Below are 21,821 nucleotides of genomic sequence, written 5' to 3'. Positions count from 1 at the left end.
CCCTGCTGTAGCCCCCTAAAAATACCACTTCCTGTATTTGATCAACATTATGTAGCAGCATATTCTGCTATCAAAGATTTCTTGTAGCCAGTGCTCTATGCCTTCACTAGAAAATTGCAAGTTAAATTCTAATCTTAAAAAAATAAGGTATTAATTGAAATTCTGTTTTCAGTATTGTTACTTTTTTCCTATAAGCCTGATTATTTTATTAATAGTAGATCCTGCTCTTTTCTCAGTAATTATATTGCCAAACATTCTTTAAAGGCTAGTTTAAATCTTTAACAGACATAATACAATAATTTGTAAATGTTTTTTAAAAATCTGATTCTTGGATGTCTTTTAAAAATGGTATGACATCCAACTGATATAGAGCATCCTATTTATAATGTGGGCCAAGCACCATGCTGTAAACCAGTTACTATCATGATGATCAGATTGAAAATGAAATTGCATTTCTGTCAATTACTGAGTTGGCAACTGTTCAATATATCTTAGCAGCAAGATGAAGAGCGACGTCGGCAGCTGAGAGAGAGAGCTCGTCAGCTAATAGCAGAAGCTCGATCTGGAGTGAAGATGTCAGAACTTCCCAGCTATGGTGAAATGGCTGCAGAAAAGTTGAAAGAAAGGTCAAAGGCATCTGGAGGTGAGTTAAAGAATCTTGTATCATATTCTACACACAACCCAGAAATCCGCAATGGATGTTTTGGGACTTTTTATTCTTACTTCAAAATGTTGTGCATCAAATACATAAAGTTTCTAGCCTATCAGTATGTTACAAAAAACTTAAAGCATAGTAAATCAGAAGATGACTATTGCCAATTTCCAAATCAACTCAAGAAGTACTTTGATTATGATTAAGTATGATTAGTACTCAAGAAATACTAAGAATATGATTTAGGAGAAAACTGAGACAGGCCTTGGTTTGTGATTCTCCATGATGCCTCATTAATTGTATTAGGAGTGAGTAAAATGCAATCAAGTCCTCAACATGTAGATCACAAGACTTGTTAGTGGAGAGCTTTGGCATGAGAGATTTTCACTTTGAACCAGATCTTTGGAAAGTAGCTTTAACAGTGTTCCAGCATTATAGCCTGACATGTAAGCATTTTGAATAAGTCCCATATGCATTTCTTCTTAGTCTCCTGATTTGAAGAGGGTCTTTTTCAATATCTGTAGAAATTATTCTAAGCTTTATTTTAGGACAAGGACTGTACATATAATTAAAGGGAATTTTAGTTTTGCCTCTCAGTGCTCAATTTGGGCATCTTTAACTTGAAACTTTTTACATTTGTATTTGAGTAGTATATTCAAGAGACCTGTGGGGTTTTTTATTTCAAAGGTATGTGACCTATTTATCTACCAGAACATGCCAGGTACTTGTCCTGAGTTAATCTTAAATGCTAAGATCATTCTGGAGAGTAGGCAAGTGAGGACTCGAATAAGACCTTAGAGAACTGAAACAAAGGAAACCATTTCTAGGTCAATGATAAGTTTCTTCAAAGTAAACTGAAACTTACTGCTGTTATTTCTAATTGATTCCTTATATTAAAATCTTACTGTTGTAGAGCATTCCAACCAATGCCTATAGCATATAACCTTCCATCCCATACATTTGAAAGCTGCTTTCCCAAGTAGCTGTATATCTGTCCATCTGGTATTCTCAGAATATTTGTTTCTTAGTTAAATCCTTCATTTTACCTTTTCAACTCCTGTCATTCAGAATTTTTATTACCGTTTCTATACTCACTACTAAAGTTTTATAGTAACAGCAGTAACTACTCACAGCTACATTATATAATGCTATTATAATTTGCTTTCATTTATGATTAGTAACAAGATGTTTCTTTGATATCATAAAAATTCCAGATATTCTAAGTAAATCTTAAAAATCTTTGCCTCCTGGTATCTCAGAAAGATAGAAAAAGCCTCATATTCTTGACCCTCCAGATAGACTGCCCTAAAGCTACTAATACTACCTCCATGTGATATCATAAACCCATAGAAGAGCAGTAATAATGAGATAGAGAGGCATCCACTGTCTCAATTTTTTTTTCCAACAGTGAGCAGATAACAATGCTAAATGAGTTGTGAACTCTGGGAAGGCTAAGAATTAAAAATTTCTGATTAATGGTGTGGGATGAGTCAGCTATGTAATTGGTCTTATCTCTATAATCCAACCCCAGTTGAGCCTAAGCCAGGACTAGACTAGGTAGAGAGACTTAGTCAGTGTTAAAACCCCCAAAATGGGTATCTTCCCAACTTGGTAACTGGGGAAAGTGAAGACCTGATTTTGGCATCATTCAGCAGTCAAGAGAGTGAATAAAGAACAAGTGAGGATTGGATCTCTGAAGCTAGCAAAGAAGTACAGACTAGAAAAGGAAAAGCCGGCTGAAATGAAGGCGGGACAGGGTTCAACAGATGACTTACGAGAACCTGCTGAAGAGTCTAGACTGTTCCCTAAGGAGACCAAAGTGCCCAGGGTCCATTTCTCTCATAGGGCACACCATACCTTGGATGTTGGAAACGGCCACATATCAGATGATAGGCTCTTAATCAGAGCTAAGGTTGAGCTACAAGCAGTGCAGGCCTATTACTTGACCTCAGTGGTGGATATTGGCCTGTCTTCATAAAGGTGTATGGATCCCACTAGGTCTGCTCTGGCATCAAGGCCTAAGCTGAAGCTATCAAGGCCAGAGGTGGGGAAGAGACCTTTAGGTCAAGGGAGAGGGTAAAATTCCTGCCTAGAATTCAACCATTCATACATACACATTTATCTGTTTAGCAGTGCCAGTCACTGTGCTAGGCCGGGATTCGGCAAACTTCCTGGAAAGGGCCAGAGTAAATTTTTATAGCCTTCGCAGACCATATGTTCTCTGTCTTAACTACTCGACTCTGCTCTTGTAGTCTGAAAGCAGGCTTGAACAATATGTAACTTAATGGGCATGCCTGTTATTTACCCCAAAATGGTGGTGGGCTGGTTTTTGCCCCCATGCTATAGTTTGCTGACCCTTACATAGCAAATTAGAAATTCACTTGATTTCACAAGAGTCTAATTCCTAAATGAAAATAACCCTATGGGGTTGATAAGTCAGGGGGAAACAGTTAACAAATTAGTGTCCATTCTTCCAATATCTAATGGGAATTATCAGGTCTGAATAAGGAATAGTGTGAAAGGAGGAGAGAAAAATGAGTAGGGAACAGCCTAGAAGACAGACTAGGGTGGGAAAATTTTTGGAAGCAGTGGTCCAAAGTGACAAAGAAGAGGGGGTAGTCAAGAGCTGAAATAATCAGGTGAAAGCACAACCTAGGGGACGTGTTGAACATGATACTCAAACTCACTGCCTGAAACTACTTGAAAAGCCTGTTTTCTTTCCATCCTCAGTGAGGAAAGGAAAACTTAGTAAGTTTGAGTGAGGTGTCATAAGCCTCAGATGTCTGCAGAAAATATATGCAAGATATTTTAGGTCATGTAAAGCCAGGTATTCAAGCATCCCACTTGCATCCTATTTCAACCAGAAGTAGCCTAATTCTTGTGAAATCACAGAATCAGTCCAAGGAGCTATAGCCTAGCTTTTACTTGTCCTCCTCTTGACATAATTTTAGGACTTAGAGGAGAGTCAGGTGATATTGTGGTATACTACATGTGTTTTTTCAATTTCTGCTTCGTTGTTTAGTTATAGACCTATAACAGCCTCCTTTTAAAATCCTCATTTTAGGTAACAAACTTGTGGGTTCATTTATTGTATTGATCTTACTTGGCAAGGTACAGTTGTTTGTGGATGAATTGTGGTATTTTCATTTTTAGTTGTATGGTATTGTGGTCAGAGAATATGCCCTGAATTTCTGCTTTGAGAATTAATAAGTTTTTATTTTGGCCAAATAAATGTTACATTTTTATTAATAGCCCATGGGCACTTGCAAGGAAGGTGTTTATCTAATTTGAAGATGATATTATAATATATCATATATTTATTATATATTACATGGGATGTTGTATATGATATAGATTTTGTATATTTTATGTGTACTTGTATATGTGTGTATATATGTCATATATGTATTTTTTTATTCTGTAGCTTATCACTTTGGTTTGGGTTAGGTGAGGGTCATTGAACTTTTAAACTGACATTTTTGCCTCTCTTTGATTTAGATGGAGTAGTGTACTTTGTTTTTGCATTTCAAATGAATAAATGAAAATTTAAAAATTTTATCCATGAGAATGTTTGTGTGCCTGCATTATCCTTATTTCAGTTATGGCAAATAGATTTATGTAAATTTGTTGACCCAAAATAAAATCTTACAGGCCTTCAGTAATTTTATTTTCAGCTTCTATTAATAATATATTTGTATTGTTTTCTATCATTTGTTTGATTTCTATAGAATAACTTTAAAAGTTATGAATTTTATAGGGAACCTTCAATGAGAATTTTAAAATCATGATACAAATGAGAAATTTTATTCTGAATATTTTTTTTTTCCTGGGAAGAAACAGTTTCATGTACACTTAGGTACAATCTCTATGTTCTCTAAACCACCATTTTGTGTGAATATTTTTATTTATTTATTTATTTTTGGCTGCGTTGGGTCTTCATTGCTGCACGCAGGCTTTTTCTAGTTGCGGGGAGCAGGGGTTACTCTTTGTTGCAGTGCACGGGCTTCTCACTGCGATGGCTTCTCTTGTTGCGAAGCACAGACTCTAGGTGCGCAGGCTTCAGTAGTTGTGGCTCGCAGGCTCAGTAGTTGTGGCGCACGGGCTTAGTTGCTCCGCGGCATATGGTATCTTCCCAGACCAGGGCTTGAACCCGTGTCCTCTGCATTGGCAGCCAGATTCTTAACCATTGCACCATCAGGGAAGTCCCTGTGAATATGTTTTTAATGGTAGCCTCGATTTCTTTTTTTAAAAGTGCAGATATTCTTTTTTTACTGTCACCAGATATCCTGATTTTTCATTCAATTTATTTATAAATGATAAGTGTTGTAAGACTGGCCTTATTGCTGTGCTATTAATCATACCATTGGGATCCCCATTTTGCTTATAGTGCTATGCAGTGCCAGCTGGAATGCATTGTCTCATTCCAGTGTATATACAATCTCTTTTTACCTTTTCCTACACACATTATACATGCCATACTTGCAAACCACCTTCCATTGTGTATTGGATCTCTAGTTTACTTTCTGCCACGCTTACCTACTGGATTTTCAGTGGTTAGCCATAAAGATATATATAATCTTATATATATCGTATAAATAATGTATAATATTTTAAACACACACAAAGACAAACATGCACTTTAATTCTGCTAAGATGCATTAAGAGTATTTCGACAGGTGTTAAGAAATGTGTAACATTTTAACATTGAAAAGAATTCCTGTTCATTGTAAACCTGAAGTCAGTGAATGGAAAGAAAGTGGAAACCTATTCTTAAGAAAACCTGAGCTGTATGGGAGATCAATTTTTACTTTTCCCCTTCCTAAATAGTAATCCTTTTATCTAAGGTTAACAATACATATATAAACATTGAGTTAACCCACTCAGCATTACTGGTGAGTGATAGTATAGATAGAGATTTCATTTAGCCGGGAAATAAAATGAATGGCACCTGTTTAACATCACACAGGAGCCTGGCACTGTGTAAAGGGGTAATGAATATCCCACTGCATAACCCCAGGACCTGAAGTACCAAGATCCAACCACAGTTCCAGACTTAGCTTCTTTTTATAGCGGTGCTGTCCTTCTAGTCACTGCCTCACTCTTCCTCTCCTCAGTATCCCTCCCCCAACCACCCAATATCCAGTTTGTTTTCAAGTCATACCCACTTCCAGTTCTTTTATGATAGGTTAAAGCTCTCCATACTACTTACCTGTAGGTTATAACAGTCTCCAACTTGGATTTCCTGCCTCCAGCCTTTGTGTGCTAGAATCCAACTTCTTACTCAGCAATCTCGCATGAAGGATGCTGTCACGTGGCTCCAGGGATTGCACTCCCATGTGCAATCCCTGGACCACTTTTTCTTTCACATATGAAGGCATATCAGAATGTAAGCAAGAGTGATATTTTAGGAATAATACTGGAGCTACTCTAATTTATAAAAAAAATAAAAACATAAGCTTCAGCGCTTATATTACTAGTAATTATTTTATACATATTTCACAACTGATTACCATGAAGCACGGTGGTAAGAAACTGCTTATATAGACTGCTGTCTGTTAAACAGCGCATTGCTGATCATGTTTGAACACAAATGTCTCTCCGTTCCTACCAAGTAAAATCTAAACTTCCCATCCTACCCTTCAATACTCTGCAGTTTTACCTTTCAAGTCTTACCTCCCGTTATTTCCCTTTAAGTATGCTTGAGCAAAATAGGACTTTATACCATTCTTTGAACATAACCTACTCTTTCCTGCTCTCATGCCTGTAGTACCCTTCCCTCAATTGTACTTTTTGAAATCCTGTACATTTCTGAAGACCCAATTTAAAGGTTAGTGCTTCCAAAAATTAATTCCTGGTGCTACTGGCAAAGAATAATCTTTTCCTCCCTTGAATTTGCTCTATACCTTATTTTTACCCCATAACACTTAACTGTCCTACATGGTATTATAGTCATTTGAATGTATAACTTTAAGGTGGAATAAGTGTCTTATACAACTTGGTATCTCTTCAACATCTAGCAGTGTTTTGTAAATTGCAGATCTGGCATATAGTAGAAGTTTCTTGAATAAATAAATGAATGAATGTTTAATTTTTTGTTTTCACTCTATATTGATTCTGGTCAATAGTAACCAATAAAGGCTGGTTACAGCAACAAAGTACTGTACTCTAAGAACTATTGGTAGTAAACTATCTCTGATAAGAGGAAGTGTTCTGAACACTTACTTGGCACTCAGGAAATATTTGTTAATTCATTTCCCTTTACTACAAAATTATTTAGAGAAGAATTTTTGAGGATAATGAAGATGAAGGTGCTGACTTTTATGAAATTAGTCAAATAGTTGTACTAAGCACAGTTGATTAGAAAAGCTCTCTCAACTGATTGTACTTAAATAATATAGGCAAGTATAATACCTTAGCGATTTGAAAGCATTTAGTGCTTTTCCTCTGGGGGCATTTCTCATTCTTTTTCTCTGTGTTGTATTGTTCTAAATGGCTTACATAGTACATAGAAGTCTTCAGTAAATGTAAACTATTATTAATATTAATGCTCCTAGTAAATATTTACTTGGGAAGCCCAAAATCAAACACAAAGCTCTTCAGGGAAAAGGACAAATATTGAAGGTTTAAGCCAAAGCTATAGAATTTAGTATTTCTCAATTGTAATAACCTTTGGAACACCTCATTATTAATAAAAGTTGCCCTATGAAAAATAAACTGTTGAATAGTAGGGATATTCTTCAACTCCCAGGGCTAGACAGATATTTCTCCAAAAGGTACATTGCCTGTCAATAGCAGAATTTAAATCTTAACTTCTAATATACAAGTCAAATTATTGCTATGACTTTTTAAATGTATAATATTCAAAATTACTTAACCAATTTTATCACTAGGGTTTAAAAAGGAAAAATATGTAATAGAAATCTTTTTAAAAATTATACCATTAATTAATTATGACCTAAGACGTTTTACTAAGTGTGTAAAAAAATAGTGTGACTACCTTATTCCCATGTATTTAATTTTGAATAAGAAGTGTTTCTACCAGCTTTATGTCTTCCAAGATGTACTGTCTTAATTGTTTCTGAACTTTCTTTTGCATAAAGGTACTGTCTATTCTCGTCTCAATCTTGTCTCTTAATTCAACCATAATGCTTTTGATAATATTTCACTAATAGCACAAAAGCATTCAAGTCTTCATGCAAATGATTTAAATATAGCTACAAGTTTATAAAGAATGAGTTGTTTCTTTATACATTTATATCTAATAAATGATAAAAATGTGAAATTTAGAAACGTTATTTGATGACTTTGTTACCAAACCAACTTTTTTTAAAAATATTTTTATTTGTTTGTTTGTTTGTTTGTTTTTGGCTGTGTTGGGTCTTCATTGCTGTGCGCGGGCTTTCTCCAGTTGCAGCAAGCGGGGGCTACTCTTTGTTGCGGTGCACGGGCTTCTCATTGTGGTGGCTCCTCTTGTTGCTGAGCATGGGCTCTAGGCGTGCGGGCTTTAGTAGTTGTGGCACGCAGGCTCAGTAGTTGTGGCTTGTGGGCTCTAGAGCGCAGGCTCAGTAGTTGTGGCACACGGGCTTAGTTGCTCCACGGCATGTGGGATCTTCCCAGACCAGAGCTTGTCCTCTGCATTGGCAGGCGGATTCTTAACCACTGTGCCACCAGGGAAGTCCCCCAACTTTATTTTTGTGTACTGTTATTAGAGATTACCAGTAGATTACATTTTAAAACATAGGGATTCAAGGAGCTCAGTGATTCAGAGACAGCATGTGACAAATTGTCAAAATTTTTGCATCTGCTTTGGTGTGACAATTCATCTTTGACGTATGAATGTAAAATATAAATGTTAATCCAATAGTGAAAAAGTAGCTTAAAACTGATTTCTTAACTTGCTCATCTGTGTCAGACCTGAATTTGAACTGTCATTACAATACTAATTTTTTTCCTTAGTGTTTCTAACAAATGATATAAAATAGAAATAATATACTAACATTATTGCTACATTTTCCTACAGATGAAAATGATAAAGTTGAGATAGATACTAATGAGGAGATTTCCGAAGGCTTTGTTGTAGGAGGTGGAGATGAACTTACTAACTTAGAAAATGACCTTGATACTCCCGGTAATTTCAGATTATAAATACTTTGTGTCCTGCTGCATGGCAAACTCTTATATTTTTATTATAACTGTTTATTAACTATTAAAACTGTTATATTTTTATAATTATCTCATTAATAATGATAAGTTCTTTTAGTAGTTTTATTACATCTTACACCCTCACAAATCATTTAGCTAAATCCACTTTCCATCAATTTTATGGTTTTATTTTGTTTTAGGCTTAATTTTAAAATTAGCAATAAAATTGAAATAGCAAATTTTAGTTTTTCTCTTATTACTAAGATGTACTTTTATATTTTATGTTATATGGGACAATTTGTAGACATTTTATGATTGGTTCCCTTCTCAGCCTAAATATTTTGTTGTGATGTTGTATAGATGTAGTACCTGTGGAATGCTTCAAATGTAAATCTAAACCATGGATCAGATTTTCTGATTTGGTTTGGAATTGATAGTCTTAGTGGTAATATTATTTTATAAATTTTGTGCTTACCTTAAATATTACTACTAATAAATTATTTTATACATACTTAATAACTAATCACAATAAAACTCTTTGAAAACTGCTTATATAGATTACTATTAAATTCATCTCATATTGTATATCAATAAATATTATACTGATAATCACATTTGCAATTGAACTTCTGAGTTATTGTATAAAATATAAAGATACTTGCTGATGGTTAAGTAGATGAGTGTTCCATATGCACTACCTTTATAAGTCAGCAGCAGGTAGCTTTGTATATGTGAGAGGTTCCATAAATACTTATTGAATTGAATTTTTATAGCAATAAAAAGTCTTTGGCAATCTTTTTAAACTTAAAGGTAAGAAAGTGAAATCCCTAATATTTATCTTTTCCTGTAAAAACCTACAGGGAGGGAGAGCAGGTATTCTTCCCAGCCCTGGCATGTCCCTACAATGCTAACTTGCTTTGTTTCTTCCCTATTTGAAATCATGCTGTTACTTCTCCAAGAAACAATCAAACATGGTCTTCCTAACTATAGAGAGCACCCAAAAATATCTGTGTCTTTTGTCAGTAGCTCCTTCATGGTCTAGTATTAAATAATACTTTTACTAGATACAGGTCAGTATATTTATAATTGTACAAGTCCAGGAGAATGCTGATATTTAAGGAAACATAAAAAAAATTAACCCCAAATTAAGACTGCATTTTACTTATTTCTACTTAAAATACTTTAGAACTTGGGTAAGTTTGATTTTTCTTTTTGAAAAAAATTTTTGTTGTTGCTTACCCACCCTCTCACCACAACCATCATCAAAGTCTTTAGTAGAAACCAGTATCATCTCTTTACCATGGAGGGCATCCAGAAGTACAGAATTAAAGCCTTAACATTTGATTCATGGAAGTATAAAATCAGCGACAATAAGTGGTATATATTTCCTGATTTAACAGTAGATTAAGAAGACAGGAGAAATTAGCCCTTTCTTGGGTAAGGTAAAGAGAATTTTCTAGTTTTAGTTATAGCAACTTTGTGGGGTATTTTAATGTATTTAAAGGTTGGTTAATATTAGGCCTAACAGGCTTGATTCTTGTCCGTCTTAAAAACACTCTTCCTACTTTTTGTATACCTAAAAAGAAAGCACATCTCAGTCTTCCTGTTTTCGGAGTTAACTAATATATTGTTTACAACTCTCCAGCATGCCAATAAGTGTTGGCGAGGGCATAGGACAGACTTTCCAATTCAGACTATGGTTTATTTCATGGCAGTAAGAAATAGGAATGCAAACTGGAATCTGGAAGCATGTAGCATACATTATGATTTTTTATCCTGGCTTTATTTTCCCCAAAATTCGTTTTTTAATATGTATATAACAGTCATAATTTTTTAATAATAAGTTGTTTAATCTTTATCTTGATTTGACCATAGTTCATCAGATATTGTTTAAAAGAGAAGCCTGGCAATATAAACTGACCAATTTGCATGAAAGTAATGATAATAGCATTTATTAAGAGTCTTACAATTAGAAAACTTATTAATCTTTATGAAAAATATCATTCATCAAATGGTTGGCATGTCTTTTATAATCATTTTATTAAAGAGTTGCTTTGAGTGAATTTGTTTAAATAGAACTATTTGTTTCCATTCGCTTCTGAACTATTTTATTAAATAAAGATTAATTTACTTGCTAAAAATAATTTGAAATTGTTTATTTTTAAAGTTATAGCTATTTTGTATTTATTTTAAATTTCTATCCATATTTCATACATTCCAAAATGTGATAATCTTTATTGTACTTCTGCCCTCTAATTAAAAGGTATTTGTAAACATATACCCTGTTTCAATGCTGGGTATATATGTATACCCATAAACATTGGAACACTGGACTCTAACTGTGTACATGACTGTCTAAGATCATCTTAAGAACTTAATATGGCATTATATGTCTAAATTTAATACACTAGAAGAATTGAAACAATAAAATAATTTATAATCAAATGTGTTACCTCTTTTAAATACCTACTTTGTAATACCTTGTTTTATTATGTACAACCTATACAGTTGCTAATATAAATATGTACATCAAATATGGGCTTAAGTTTTCAGGTAAGCATAGCTGCTATTAACTAAATAGTCTTTAGGCATGTTGACTATATTCTTTAAGGGGACTGATTTTGGGGAAAAGCACATATATATGCATGTATATCATACACACACACACACACACACACACACACACACCCCAGAATATATGCTAAGAGACTAGATTTTATTTATTCCCACCACAAAAAAGAAATGATAATTTTGTGACATGAAAGAAGTGTTAACTAATGCTATGGTGGTAATCATATTGCAATATATAAATGTATCAAATCAACACATTGTACATCTTCAACTTACACAATGTTACATATCAATTATGTCTCAATTTCTAAAAAGGGAATATAGTCAATATCCCTAAAGACTACTTAGTTATACTATAGTTATATGGTATGTAGTATAGTTTATGTATACATACATACATATATATATATATAAAGAGTTCTACTCTTTTTTTAATATAGTAATATTTTTATGAAGTCCTTTAAATTGATAGCCTACGCATCTAAATGCATCTCATACAGTTATTCATAGTATTTGCATATTTAACAGAACAAAACACTAAGTTGGTGGACTTGAAGCTGAAGAAACTCCTAGACACTCAGCCACAGGTGGCAAATTCACCTTCCAGCGCTGCTCACAAAGCTATAACTGAAAGTTCAGAGCAAGACATTAAGGTAAATCTTACTTGTTTAAAATATTTGACTTAGTATCTGTGTATTCTAATTTCCACTGGCACTTCATAATCCTAAAGTCAGTTTCTTACCAAATTCTTCACATTAAGATTAAGGTATACAAATTTTTATTAAATAGCCAATAAATTAAATACCAGTATGGTAATCAGTATTCAGGTACTGTTTTTCAGAGAAACTACTACTTTAAGTTGATATGTCAGTAAAAGTAAAAACTATTCTTGACTTCTGTATGCATTTGTATTTTGCTAACGAGAATATTGCTAAGAGAATTCTAGCATATTCTATCATCTTCAGCCTTTGACCTGTTAAGATAAATTAATTCCTGAAGATGGTATGTGATTGAATATAAATTTTTCAGATACTTGCATGTGCTTTGTGCCAATATAAATCTTACCTTGTGTAAGATTTTAGCCAAAATGCAACATTATAAGATGATGATGATAATGATAATGATGATGATTTGTCGTATTTATATTATCCCCACTCAAGCCATCTCCCCTTTTCCTTGCACTGTATCGTTAATATTTCTCTAGCTTTAGGGCATTTCTAGTCTTGTATAACTTTTTCACCCACCTGCGGACTATGGGGACTGCCCTGCTGACTGAAAGGATTTCCTTCCCCTGACACAGAGATGCTTTGAATTCCCAAAACAATGCCTTTCATTGCTTTTCCCTTATACTGTCGGTTTCTATAAATTGGTGATGAAAGTGTGTGGCAGCACCAGAGGACTTTTGGTCACTGTCTTTGAACAAAAGGAAGCCTGGATCAGGTCTGATTTTTTGCGTTCAATTTAGCTTTCTGCACTGGATTTAATGCAGAATGAAGCTGGACTAAGAATAATACAATGGATTGAAAAGGCTAACTGAATTAGTGGGTTTAGAGGAATACATTTGTAAAGTGGCAGAAGTCCCTAGTCATAAAAAAGGTTTCTTAAGATGGGATTTGCTGGCTAATCACACTGATATTTTAGCATGTTGCCAGGCCTCAAAAAATTTAGCTGTGTTTGTTTATTTTGATAAAGACTTGAGTTTTAGACTATTGGGCAGTTATTATGATAACAGTAGAATACACACTTTTCTTAAACAAACAAACAAATAAAAGCCATAATTGTTTCTATCCTAGCTACATAGCTAGCATATTAATAGCATGATACTAATAATAAATATATAACTTAAAAAAATAAGACAGAGGTATCTTCATTCTCAAGGTTTAATTATCTAAATAGATGCAGTTGTTTTTGCTTTCCAAAAAACTCTTAAATGTAGTTATTTTCAAACTTATTCCAACAAAATGTGTGCTTTAAACAGCTTGTCTTTGTATGGATCTTTTTAGTTCAGATTTTTTAAATGGTGCTTATAAAGAACATATAGAGTCCATCTGTTCTGTTGTAGCTTTCAGCATTGATTTAGGGTTTTATTTTTTTAATAAAATGCAGTTTACACGTTTATAAATGAGGCATTCTGTGTTTGTGGAAAAGGATAAACTGTTACCTTCCCTTGAGGATTCTGTATCCCAGGCCTCCTTGAGGCTAGAGAATAGGCCATTGGAGGACTCCCTCATTACTGATTGTCTCAATGCAGAGGAAGGGCAAAGTCTTGGTAGCTTTTGATAACCAGTTTCAGCATTCAGCAGGCTTAGCTATTAGTCATGCATCTTAGCCTTTCCCTATTTACTTTCAAAACACTTAATAAAAATAATAAAGATTAGGTATAAAATGAAATATTTGTTTGGTACACAGCACCACGGTATCTGCGGCTTCCACACACTGCAGTGGTTCAGTCTTCTGGGATATTTCTTGTTGATAGAACCATTTGAATTTGTTACCAGTATTAACATAGGAAGCTCTGGAAAAGATAATTGTAGTTTCCTTAGCTGTAAAGGGCTTACTTACAAATCTGGCTTTGGAAAGTTATAGCTGATGAAATGCAGTTCAGTGGGGTAGTGTTATAATCCTACCTTTTAGCCTTCATCCAGCATTAGTGGTTTATCTCAATGGGCATAAAATTAGAAACTAGTTCTTCTTGTCATACAAGTCTGTGGGACTGTACAAACAGATGGGGAGAATAGTGGGGCTGGGGTGGTGGAGCGGTGGTAGACAGAGGTAATGTGGCTTTTAAATGATACATATCAGAAGAAGACATGGGGGTTCACAGTATCTAATGAATCACAGTTATCAAGAATGATCCTCCATTTAAACCATGTCTCCCAAAGGTTTCAGTTACAGGCAACAGACCTTGCCGTTGAGCTGTTTAGAACATCTCTTTATAGTCCTTTTATCTTTCAAAACGTTTCTAAGTTGGCATTATCTTAAATCAGTAAAACTTGTTTTACTAACGTGTAATTTCACGTTTATAAGATCAGGACTTTCTTACCACATTTGTTTCACTTTTAGAATGGCACAGAAGATCTCCGGACTGAGCGATTACAAAAAGCAACAGAACGATTTAGAAATCCTGTTGTATTTAGCAAGGATTCTACAGTAAGAAAAACTCAACTTCAGTCTTTCAGTCAGTATGTTGAGAATAGACCAGGTAGGAACACTTTTTTAAATGTTTTCCCATCTTATGATTTAACCATATATATATATATATATATATATATATATATATATATATATATATATATATGGAAGCTGATAATGTAATTCCACATTTCAGTACACAAATATCAAGCTTTATAATAATTGTACATGTCTTTCCCTTTTTTTTAAAGAGATGAAAAGGCAGAGATCAATACAGGAAGATACAAAGAAAGGAAATGAGGAGAAGGCAGCAATAACTGAAACTCAGAGGAAGCCATCAGAAGATGAAGTGCTTAATGTATATTAATTTTTTGTGTGGTTTCATGATTGCTGATAATTCCAAACTGTATGTGGAAATAGTGCCTTTATTTGTTAAAATGAGATGTTAGGTTTTTTAAGATGTCAATCTCCAGTGCATTCAAAGCAGAGTGAGAGGGGTGCACTGTTGAATTAGTCTGCAGTGTGGTGATAATTGTCAGATAAAAAAAATGAATTTTTCAGAGTTCCACAGCCCCAGCTTCCTTGAGACATTTCCATCAGGGCACTTCCCATAAAGAGATTCCAGTATTGATCTACTGGGAGGATTTTAATTATTACAATAGCAGATACCGCAGAGCTGCAGTTAGAGGGAAAAGTCACATGAGACCTGCTAGAATTTCTCAGCCAACCCATTTTGTTGGCTTGGGTTAATGGGTGTTCAACCTTTCCATTATCCAGATCAGCCGTGAATTACTAGCTGAATGATGTTTGCATTAATATAATATATATGGTAATTTCTTCACTTAATTAACGGGGAGGTTCAGCTCAGTAGGGGTATGGGCTGATCATGTGTAAAATTGATTTGTGAGGGAAATATTTGATAGACCGCAGGGAGAAAGCTGCTTTTGATGGACAGCTGCAGGACAGAAGCAGGAAGAACAAGTTTTAACTTGAATTTTTGTCTGGAAGCATTGCTCTCTTTAATGGTGCTACTTTTTTTTATTATTATTATCTCCAGTTTGTGTAAATATTTTCTTTGTTTTTACTGTTAAAATTGTCTTATGGATTTTAAAATCCTTGCAAATGTAGTCAGAGTTAAAAACTACATTTTAGAGCTGTAAAAACTTCTCATTTTTAAGTTCTTGTTTTAAAGTTGTTTTACTAAAACCTGGCACGTCTTAATACATAGAAGAGCTAACTGGTATATCCTGATGAAATATTTGTTATAATTTATAAGATACAGAATATTTGAGTATACTATATACTCACACTAAAGAAATCTGACTATAAACTTTGTTACTATTTTTAACTGAACCAATCAGTACAAGCAATGAAGTTTATGTGTTGCTTATCACTTCTGTTTTCTTATATCTTTGTTACTTTTACTATGTTTGTTTTGTCCCTCTGGATGGAAATGAGAATAGTCCTTTTTGAAAATGCTCTGCTGGTAGATACAAAAAGCATTCACCAGATTCCAGATTTTAAACCTACCATTAGCATTTATTCTGTTGTTATAGTTTTTCTGTTTTATTTCATAGTGAGATGGAAGAATATCCGCTTTGTATGAATCTTTGAAAAATACAGTAACTTATTTGATCAGTCTATCCTGAGACATTATCAGTTTCATGATTTTTAAAAATATTTCAGCTTAAGTTTGTCAACTACCATAGTCAGTTTAACAATAAGCTGGTTTAAATTGAGTTCATGTGTGAGTACAGTTTACTGGTTCCAAAGATAAATAAGTTATACATATGGTTAGACAGGTTTGTTCATTATGAGAATTCCAAAATATCCTCGTAAATAACATAATTCTTGATTTTGTTTCTTGTTTAAGGAGTAACGAAAGATAATTCCTCATGGCTTCTTAGAGATTAATATGCTTCTAGCTAGGGAAGGGATTTGACACAAGAACGTTGTTCAGATTTATTTCTCTGAATAAATATTATAAGTGCTGATATTAGTAGTGGTAGTGGTGAGAGTAATCACTTAAGCAGTTCTTCAGTATTTCTCAGCTACTTAGGAAACTAACCCCTAGAAATGCCACAAGACAAACAAGCATTCCAAAGGAGGCTATAATTAATCAGTTTGGTACTATACCATGAATAACCCTGCCCCCTAACGATTTCAATTTGTAATAGGAAAATAAAAAGTAAGCCTATATTGGTACTTTATAATAGAACTGCTACTTCAAATAAAACTTCTAAGGATAATTTTTCTTAACATGCTTGGTTGTAAAAAGTAAAATTTCAGGTTGAAATCCAAATTTGGTTAAATGGAAGATTAACCAAATCAGTGTACTGGTGGCATTAGATCCAGTGTAGCAAGGTTTGAAACCACCTGTCAAGTTAGAATTCGCAGCTACAATAATTAGTAATACATCAACAGAATGACATGTTAAAGTACAGAAGCCAGCTGGAGGGGAAACTGGAGATATTAGAAACTTCTCTTTTATCATTTTTTTTAAATACTTTAAATAGTATAGTTACTATGAAAAGAAGAAATGTATCTTTTTAATTTTATATTTTTGTAAGAACAAATCTGATTTTTTTCAGGATAGATTCTTTAAGAAGCAATTCCTTAGTTAAATTCCATTTTTATATATTACACTTTTGAATTAAAGATGTCATTGGTGTTTGTTTTGACAGTCACCAAGGGAAAATTATCTTCTATCCTTGTCCATGCTTAATCACTCTGACTCAACTCTAAGGAGAATTTTTTTCTTACTTAGTGTTAACTTTTTAAATCTGGCAAATCTGGGTGTTAAATTATAAATATAATACTAAACAGCCAAGATTTTCTCTATTTACAAAAGTTTTGCAATATATGTAATACATATGAAAATTTTTTGAATCACAGGGCGTTGCTTTTAGGTACTAAGAGTGATACTAAGGGCGTATTTGGTTCTCTAGGTAAGTGCTTTACTAAGTGTTTGTAGAAAGGAAAAATGCAACTTACAAGTGATTTTTTTTTCTTTCCTGTTTGTTCTCGTTAACAGAAAGGGTTCAAAGACACCAGTCAGTATGTTGTAGGAGAATTGGCAGCACTAGAGAATGAGCAAAAGCAAATTGACACCCGTGCCGCGCTGGTGGAGAAGCGCCTTCGCTATCTCATGGACACAGGTACGGTGCCCAATTACACTGTAAACAGTTTTGGCAAATTGAGCGTTCACAAACTCTTATAGAGTTTTGGAAGTGTGAATCTTTGAAGCCTGAATGTTCAGCAGAACTGCCTTGAAAATAAAAAGGCTGCGATTTGCAGCCACCTCTCTGGGCCCTGGTGATAAGAGTGCCTTCATGGGAAGTGATAACTCGCCCTGATACCGTGTGAGCCAGCACTATTGAACAGTGTGCTCATCCATGCAGGGTTGGAATACACATCTGTGCCTCATTGATATGCCACTGCTTAAAAAAAAAGTAAGATCTTCACTGTTCTACTGATTCATTGGGAAAAAAAAAAGATTTGGCCAGCTAAAGCCATGTACTGCATGAAACAGAGCACTATGCATAGGGGACATCTCCATGGACTAGATCACTGAAATTTGAGAATACTATCTGGTTACTGATGCTCCACAATTTTTTTTCAAGAGAACTGGTTTTTAAAAGTCTGTAATACTTTGTGTCACAGTTGCATTTGAAAGGATTAAGGTATATAGGAAGGTTTGTAAAAATGGTTTAGAGCAGCAAGTTAGCTCCTAACCAGAGGGTAGATTGGCATTTAATGCTGACTGCCAATAGTGATTGAATAGATCTAAGTGTACAGTAAGCTATTGAAAAAAAAAAAAAAACTGTATGTGTGTATATTTTAAAGAAATATATTTCTTTAAAATATATGTCTATACATATATGTTTCTTTAAAATCCTGCTCCTACAAAAGGGGTAAAAATGGGAAATAAATTCAAATCATTCATGCCAAATTAAAAATACACTATATTAAGTAAAAAAATGTCAAAATGTAAGTGGAAAATCTATTCCTTTAATCTAATTAATTGCTTTAATTTTATGGCAGTGTTAAAGTAGATTAGTAAAGCAGATTAGTAAATTAGTAGTAGATTAGGATTGGAAAGCTTTCTTGAACTTTTTCTTCTCTATTTGCCAAAGATGTATTTATAATTAAAGAACTCCTCCAGAAATAAGCATTTATATGGGACATTTGAAAATTGCCTACATTAGTGAAATCAGAACATACTAGAATGTGAAGAGACCTTTGGCTTTATCTGGCCGGATTGGTTTCAAGCTGTGTTCTGTGGAGACTTTAGGGCCTCTTCAGAGACACCTTGGGGCTGGTAGGACAATAAGGGAGCAAGCACATAGACGTCTGGGTTTCTTACCTTACTTCAAACAGAGTAGCTCTGAGTTTATTTATCTGAAATAGCAGGCTTCTTGGATGAGTTCATTTAAAGAAAAGGTTCTACTGGTTAAAATTTAAAACAAAATTAAAAAAGGGTTTTTTTTATTTTTTGAAAACTATTACCTAAACTTCTCATTATACAGAGGAGACAGAGGCACGGGAAAAGCTCAGTGCCACACAGATCAGTAAGTGGCTGACCTTCAGCTAGCATGCAAGCCATGCAGAACCCTATTATACCATACCCTATTATACCTGCTATGCCAAATTACCTAGAACATGTTTATCATTACCCTAACAAGTTACATGTATGCTCATTCATATACATAGACTTTTGTGTGGATTCAACAGATATGCCATAAACCAACATATGGCTTCACACTTGCATTTTTCCTTTGGTCTCTGAAGGTTTTTGAAATTATTATGTTAACTATATTAAAAATGTAAATACTAGGTAGTGAAATTTCTGTAATACATTTTAAAATTATTTCCTTTATATATTTTAAGACTTTTTTTAAAATTCTTTCAAGTAGAGCACCTTTCCTCTCTGTGTTGGATAAATTGGATGTTACTGTAAAAGAGCCTTGTGTCACTGGAGAAAGAGCTAGAAATTCTGTTTCCTTTCCTTCTTTCACACTTGGGGCCTGATTTATTGGGGGTTCTAACCAAAATAGACTCAAGTTCTCCTCCCCATACTACATATCACCAGTGAAGCTTTATAGTGGCCCCAACTAGAGATCATTTATCATCTGAAAGACAGTCACGGACTACAGATTGATTCTAGAATCTCTTCAGGGCTTTATATCCCATACTACACAGGACAGAATCTAGTCTAGACTGGATCTGCTAGACTTGGTTCCCCAACTTGATAAATGCCGAGAATCCCCCTGGATTGTATTGAACCTCCTCCAGCTCAAATAATGGTCTCCCAAGATTTGCCTAAAGCCTGGGTAACAACTGAAGTAAAAGGTAAGGTGTTAGAAAGGAAAAGCATATATTTATTCATCCTTTTCCTTTTTGGGGTTCCCATACTTCCAACTTTTCATTTATTATAGAAGCTAGTACCTTTTCTCTGGTATCTTAGAGTTTTTGTGTACTTTCTGAATCTCAGCCTTAGAATTAAGCAGAGCAGATAGTATCCATATTCTTTACATGATAAAACTGAGTCTCAGATTGGGAAAATGGCTCATATAAGATGGCCTAATTACTAACGGCTGAGTTAGGGCTTGAACCCAAGTTTTTAGGTTTTCTATCTCTTGAGACAGTTCTCTTTTCCCACTACGTCTTTTTTTATAGCAAAAGCATACTTTATCAGCTATTTCAATTTTTATATACTTGTAGGTACTGACTATATACAATTTTTAATTGTATTGATTTGAAATTCATGTATAAAATTAAACATTTAAATATGTACAATTCAGTAGCATTTACTACATTCACAGTATTGTACAATCACCACCACTATTTCCAGAGTTTTTCATCACCCTAAACAGAAACTCTGTACTCATTAATTCCTCATTTTCTCCTCTCATGGTCCCCTAGGACTCGCTAATCTACTTTCTGTCTCTCTGAAATTGTTTTATTCTAGATATTTCATATAAGTGAAATCAAACAGTAGTTATCCTTTTGTATCTGGCTTCTTTCACTTATTATAATATTCTCAAGGTTCAACCATCTTGTAATGTACCACTACTTTATTCCTTGTTGTGGTTAAGTAATATTTCATTGTATGTATATGCCTCATTTTGTGGAGTCATTCATCCATTGATGGACACTTGGGTTGTTTACACCTTCTGGCTACTATGAACATGGTCTAAAAGCATCTCTTTGAATCCCTGTTTTCAGATTTGGGGGTTATATACCTAGAATTGGAATTACTGGGTCATATGGTAATTCTCTATTTTGTATTAAGCAACTGTACTCAATTTTAAATGGGTGTGAAGTTTATTTAGAAGTTGATTTGTGGAATTGAATACATTTTCCAAAAGAAGCACTGTTATAAGCATCCACAGGCCAGACAAACCCACAAAAATCTATTGAGTTAAAATGTAACTAAAATAATACTAATGGTTACATTAGACCTGAGTCCTAGGTTCCCAGGGTTTGAGCAGCTCTAGATTTTAAGCACCAATCCCTTTAACACTGAAGCTCTTGCATCTTGAGAGAGGATAGTAGGGACTGGATGGTGGCCTAGACTTCTGGGCATTTCTCCTGGCATGTTGGGAGAAGACTCTAGCAAGAAAGTAGCAAAGGATTGTAAGAGAGAGCCTCAGTGGGTCCTGCAGCAAGTGGGTCCCTGGGGAGGTACCAGGGATGAGAATGGCAATGACAGGGGAAGGGCTGGAAAGATCCCAACATTCATTTAGGGGAGAGGCGTCTGTGTCAGAGTCAGCTCAGCTGTGGAGATTTATATGACTGGTCCCTTCTGAAATAGAGTAATCCTAAATCAGTGGTAGTTTGAATATTAAATAAAAATACTGTGTGTGAGAGAGAGAGAGGGCACGCGAGTATCTTCTGCCATCCTGTCTTAGGATCTATAATATCCTCATGCAGGGCTTCCCTGGTGGTGCAGTGGTTGGGAGTCTGCCTGCCGATGCAGGGGACATGGGTTCGTGACCCGGTCCGGGAGGATCCCACATGCCGCAGAGCGGCTGGGCCCGTGAGCCATGGCCGCTGAGCCTGTGCATCCAGAGCCTGTGCCCCGCAACAACATATATATATATATATATATATATATATATATATATATAAATAATATCCTCATGCAAATACTAGAGAACTTTTTCCGTCAGTTCTGAATGTTTTGTAGGTTTTGTTTTTGTTTTTCTTTTGTAATTGTTGCAGAGGAGGAATTTTTAAATTTCTAGCACCTAAAGTTTGTAACAATTACTTCTTTGGGGACACTAAAGCTTATTAGTTAGAAACATGCATGTGTTCCAGG

At 34.5% G+C, this 21,821-nt stretch overlaps 1 protein-coding gene across 3 annotated transcripts in view; it reads left to right on the top strand.

Moving 5' to 3' along the window:
• The window catches only part of EHBP1 (EH domain binding protein 1), a 361,704-nt gene that overhangs the window by 297,756 nt on the left and 42,127 nt on the right, over window positions 1–21,821 (top strand). For 2 of the 3 annotated variants that reach the window (XM_007464125.1, XM_007464126.1), the window contains 6 exons: window positions 496–643; window positions 8,673–8,780; window positions 11,894–12,018; window positions 14,429–14,567; window positions 14,749–14,855; window positions 17,532–17,655. In XM_007464125.1, the coding sequence (XP_007464187.1) occupies window positions 496–643; window positions 8,673–8,780; window positions 11,894–12,018; window positions 14,429–14,567; window positions 14,749–14,855; window positions 17,532–17,655 (751 nt within the window). The remainder of the gene's footprint in view (window positions 1–495; window positions 644–8,672; window positions 8,781–11,893; window positions 12,019–14,428; window positions 14,568–14,748; window positions 14,856–17,531; window positions 17,656–21,821) is intronic. The other variant, XM_007464127.1, reaches the window with a different exon arrangement.

The sequence above is a fragment of the Lipotes vexillifer genome, unplaced genomic scaffold, assembly GCF_000442215.2.
Source record: "Lipotes vexillifer unplaced genomic scaffold, Lipotes_vexillifer_v1.1 scaffold311, whole genome shotgun sequence".
Taxonomy (NCBI): domain Eukaryota; kingdom Metazoa; phylum Chordata; class Mammalia; order Artiodactyla; family Lipotidae; genus Lipotes; species Lipotes vexillifer.
This window is presented reverse-complemented; position numbering and strand designations above follow the sequence as displayed.